This window comes from Sinocyclocheilus anshuiensis, unplaced genomic scaffold (assembly GCF_001515605.1).
Source record: "Sinocyclocheilus anshuiensis isolate Anshui unplaced genomic scaffold, SAMN03320099.WGS_v1.1 scaffold4015, whole genome shotgun sequence".
Lineage (NCBI taxonomy): Eukaryota > Metazoa > Chordata > Actinopteri > Cypriniformes > Cyprinidae > Sinocyclocheilus > Sinocyclocheilus anshuiensis.
Genome location: NW_015557048.1, coordinates 55,981 through 60,521, shown reverse-complemented (window position 1 = coordinate 60,521; position 4,541 = coordinate 55,981). Strand labels below are relative to the sequence as shown.

The following is a 4,541-nucleotide window of genomic DNA, read 5'->3' as shown; positions in this document are numbered from 1 at the left end:
CTCTCGCGAGATCTCGGCAAAAAGTCTCACGATTTATTTCCAGAACATGATGCATGATGGGATACACTTAGCCTTGAATAGCGCTCCGGAGCGGTATTCGAGATAGTGTGGGTTTAGTATCCATTAAGGGCACTGCACTTTGGCATTTTGAAGACCTGGGACAGTCTTGCACACTTACTTCCTGTCGCGCGCATGCTCTCAAGTGGCCAAGACCGCAAGTGTGGGTATTTGGACAAGGGGCAAGGCCCTGTCCCAAATGGCACACTTCTCCCTTGTCCAAATTACATATAATTTGGTAGTAAAACAAAGAGTTGCACGTTTTATTGGTACAAATGAGTAGTGATAATATTTATTTTTTATAACATTTGCAACTGTATTTTATCACTTAATTAGAAGCACCACAAAATTAAATTGTCATCTGTTATAGAAACTACTGAACAGACATATAGAAGTTGATTTTAAAATGCAAAGCATTGAAAATAAAAATAAAGCTCTGTAAACACTTGCATTTTTACAACACTATAGTGTGTCCCATCAGGTCATGAAAAGTTGTGCACACACTTGTGGTCTTCATGCTCACTTGAACACTCGGACCAAATACAGGAAATACATCATATAAGTAGTCAAGTGGTCAAGTGCAAAGACTGCAAGTGAGTATTTTTGGACAAGGGGAGTATCTCCAGCTCATCGGTTCTCAGTAGGAGTAACATATACGCCGGTATATTGGTTTACTTCGAGTCGTAGGGACTGTAAGGCATGTCTGAAAGTGAGAAACTTTAGAAAATTGTGGATCAGTGCTGACTCGAGATGCGAACTGTTTTGAACGATTCAGTCCGATTTGGTGAACTGGTTCGACCGGTTCACTAAAAAGAACCGGTTCAACGATTCGTTCGTGAACCGGACATCACAGTCAAGATGATCGTGCCATATGAGGTTGCTGAGCGTTATGAGTTAATTAAACATCTGGATGATATTGTACTTGGTGAAATATTAGATTTGTTTAATACAGTGTGGGAAGAGGGTAATTTGCCCAAGGAATGGAAACATGCAGTTGTGATCCCAATTTTAAAGCCAGGTAAAGAGGCATCTGATCCGGGCTCGTATCGTCCAATAGCGCTCACGGCAGTGCTTTGTAAGATTATGGAGAGGATGGTAACAAATAGGTTAGTATATTTTTTAGAAACTAAAGGACTTTTTGTTGATGTTCAGAATGGTTTCAGGAATGGAAGGTCTACAATGGAATCAGTTGCAGTGTTGGATCAGGATATTAAAAGGGCATTTAGCAATAAGGAAGAGGTAGATAGGGTTTTCCTGGATATTGAGAAAGCATATGATTCTTTGTGGAAGGAGGGATTAATGGTTAAAATTTTTGATTTAGGAGTTAGGGGAAGAATGTTTAATTGGATAAAGGATTTTTTAATTAAAAGAACAATTCAAGTAAAGGTTGGTAGTGTTAGTTCAAAAATTGTGGATATAGAGAATGGAACCCCACAGGGAAGTGTTATCAGTCCAGTGTTATTTAATATAATGATTGATGATATCTTTGGTAAAATGGAGAGAGGATTTGGGCTTTCTTTATTTGCAGATGATGGGGCCATTTGGAAAAGAGGGCGTAATGTAGGGTTTGTTTTAAAGCAGATTCAAAGAATGTTAGTGTTGGTGGAGGAATGGGGGAATACATGGGGATTTAAAATTTCGCAATCTAAGACAAAATATATGATATTAGGTTTTAAAAGAAAGTTACCTAATATAGGGCTGTATTTGTATGGGTCTCCATTGGAGAAGGTAAAGGCTTTTAAATTTTTGGGTGTTTGGTTTGAAGAACGTATGACTTGGGCTGTACATGTAGGTAAGATTGTGGAGAGGTGTGAAAAAGTTTTGAATGTTATGAGAAGTCTAGCTGGATGTGAATGGGGGGCCAATAGGGAGACGTTATTATTAATTTATCAGGCCATGATCAGGTCCATTATTGATTATGGGTCCTTTGTATATGGGTCTGCTTCTAAAACTGTTTTGGATAGGTTGGATGTAGTGCAAACAAGGGCTTTGAGGATTTGTTGTGGGGCCTTCAGAACTTCCCCAGTTTCAGCCTTGCTTATTGAAATGGGAGAAATGCCCTTATGGTTAAGGCGTATTAAATTAGGACTACAGTACTGGGTAAAACTTAGAGGATGTAATTATACATATCCAGCAAGGTGTTTGTTGCAAGAGTTTGTTGGAAGTAGGAAATATTATAATTTTTTTGTTAATGTAAATCAGTGGGCTAGGAAGATGGAATTGGAACAGGGAGGTATTGCAGAGCACATAGGATGGTTACCTATGCCATATTGGGTGATGCCTGAGTTGAAAGTTGAGTTTGCTTTTCTTCAGGAAAAAGATAAGATGGAGGTGATACCAAGAATAGTGGTATATCTTAATTCAATTAATCAGAGTAGTATAATAATTTTTACAGATGGGTCTAGAGATCCAATTAATGGGAGAGCTGGGTTTGTGATGTATGTGGAGAAACTAGGGTTGAAAATTGGTCGACGTATTTCGAATGGAAGCTCTGTTCTTACTGCTGAGTTAATGGCAATTTTATGGGCTTTATGGTGGATTGAAGAAGTCAGACCGAAAGAAGTTGTTATCTGTTCTGATTCTGCAGCAGCCCTGGAAACTTTAAGAGCAGGAAAATCTAAAGTTCGATCTGATATTGTAAATGACATCTTGAGTGTGTTTTTTAGAGTTGGGTTTGCTTGCAATATCACTTTTTGTTGGGTGCCTGGGCATGCTGGGGTGACAGGGAATGAGCAGGCAGATTATATAGCGAAGGAGAGCTTAGGTAGAGAAATAGATATCCATGTATCCTTGGGGAGGGTGGAACTGAGGGAAAGAGTTAAAGAGGGCTTAATAAAAGAATGGCAGAGAGGATGGGAAAAGGAAGTCAAGGGTAGACATTATTTGTCTATTCAACCTAAAGTTAAGAAAAGATGTTTTTGTACTTGTCCATCTCGTAAGGACTCCGTTAAACTATGTAGATTGAGGTTGGGGCATTGTGGGTTAAATTACTTTTTGTATATTGTAGGAAAGCATATTTCTGGATTATGTGAATGTGGGAATATGGAAACAGTAGGGCATGTTTTCTTGGAATGTAGGACGTATAATGCAGAAAGAAAAGCACTTTTTGTTAAATTGGCAGAATTTGGAGTTAAAATTGTTTTCTGTTACTTGAAAAGGAAGTCAAGGGTAGACATTATTTGTCTATTCAACCTAAAGTTAAGAAAAGATGTTTTTGTACTTGTCCATCTCGTAAGGACTCCGTTAAACTATGTAGATTGAGGTTGGGGCATTGTGGGTTAAATTACTTTTTGTATATTGTAGGAAAGCATATTTCTGGATTATGTGAATGTGGGAATATGGAAACAGTAGGGCATGTTTTCTTGGAATGTAGGAAGTATAATGGAGAAAGAAAAGCACTTTTTGATAAATTGGCAGAATTTGGAGTTAAAGTGTTTTCTGTTACTACTTTGTTTGGACACAGTGATAAACATAAACTGATCTCTGAGGTAGTTCTTCAGTTCTTGCATAATACAGGACTGTATATAAGAATTTAGTTCAAACTTTGACCTGTGGAGGGCAGTAATACGCCCAGTAGCGTCTACACTGCCGGAAAGATATAAGAAGAAGAAGAAGGTTGCTGAGCCCGTAACTGCCCGAACCGAAACTCGCCGGACGCTCGCGTGCTCAACACAACCCAGCATTGCAATATGCCTTAATTCCAGCCAATCAGAGACCGAGGCTGCTAAATTCTGATTGGCTGGCTTGACAACCAATCACAAGACTCCCTGAATTACCGACAGAGGAAGAGAGAAAATACATGGTGGAAGAGACGTTTGTTCAATGTTTTGAACACTATCAAAGTCCCTATATAAAGTCTTTGACAATTTATTTGATCGCGCGCGTGCAAAATGCACTTTTGTGCGCTCAAAATATGATCTTTCGCGCGCAGAATTATGGCAGAAATGTAAGCCCATAGACAACGGGACCTTTTTAGTTGCACCCAGCGTCACTGCCCCCTCCCACCCTGCGAATCTCGAGCCCCCCTGTAACACAGAACATAGAACAAAGCGATGCAGAAAAGCGTTCAGATCGCGGGGAATTCCCGCTTATATCTCGGTTAGAGGGAGGACCCGGAGCTTCAAACTCGGCCCTGTCCGAACTTCACCGGCCACGAGTTCCGGGACCCCCCTCGAACGGAGCTATCGCCCCCCAAATATCTCCCTTTAACCGGCTATTACTCCAGAGCCCAGTACGGGCTGCAGCTATATCTACTAAAACCATAGACGTTGTTTCACTGGTTCGATCTCGCTGATTCATGGGTTCTCAGAGATCGCCCAGCCTACTGAATAGGGATGGGCGATACCTCTTATTTTATTTTCGATCCGATACCGATATTTTCAAGCCCAGTATCGTCGATATCGATACCGATACTTCTAAACTAAACTGATCTTTTAAATTATTACAATAATATATAATCAGTAATTATACTCACTTAATAGTAG

At 39.9% G+C, this 4,541-nt stretch overlaps 1 protein-coding gene across 1 annotated transcript in view; it reads left to right on the top strand.

Annotated features, from left to right (window-relative positions):
• The first annotated feature begins 915 nt into the window (after positions 1-915).
• The window catches only part of LOC107676347 (uncharacterized), a 10,579-nt gene continuing 6,953 nt past the window's right edge, over positions 916-4,541 (top strand). Inside the window, exon 1 of the mRNA XM_016470870.1 lies at positions 916-1,132. Within this exon, the coding sequence (XP_016326356.1) occupies positions 916-1,132 (217 nt within the window). The remainder of the gene's footprint in view (positions 1,133-4,541) is intronic.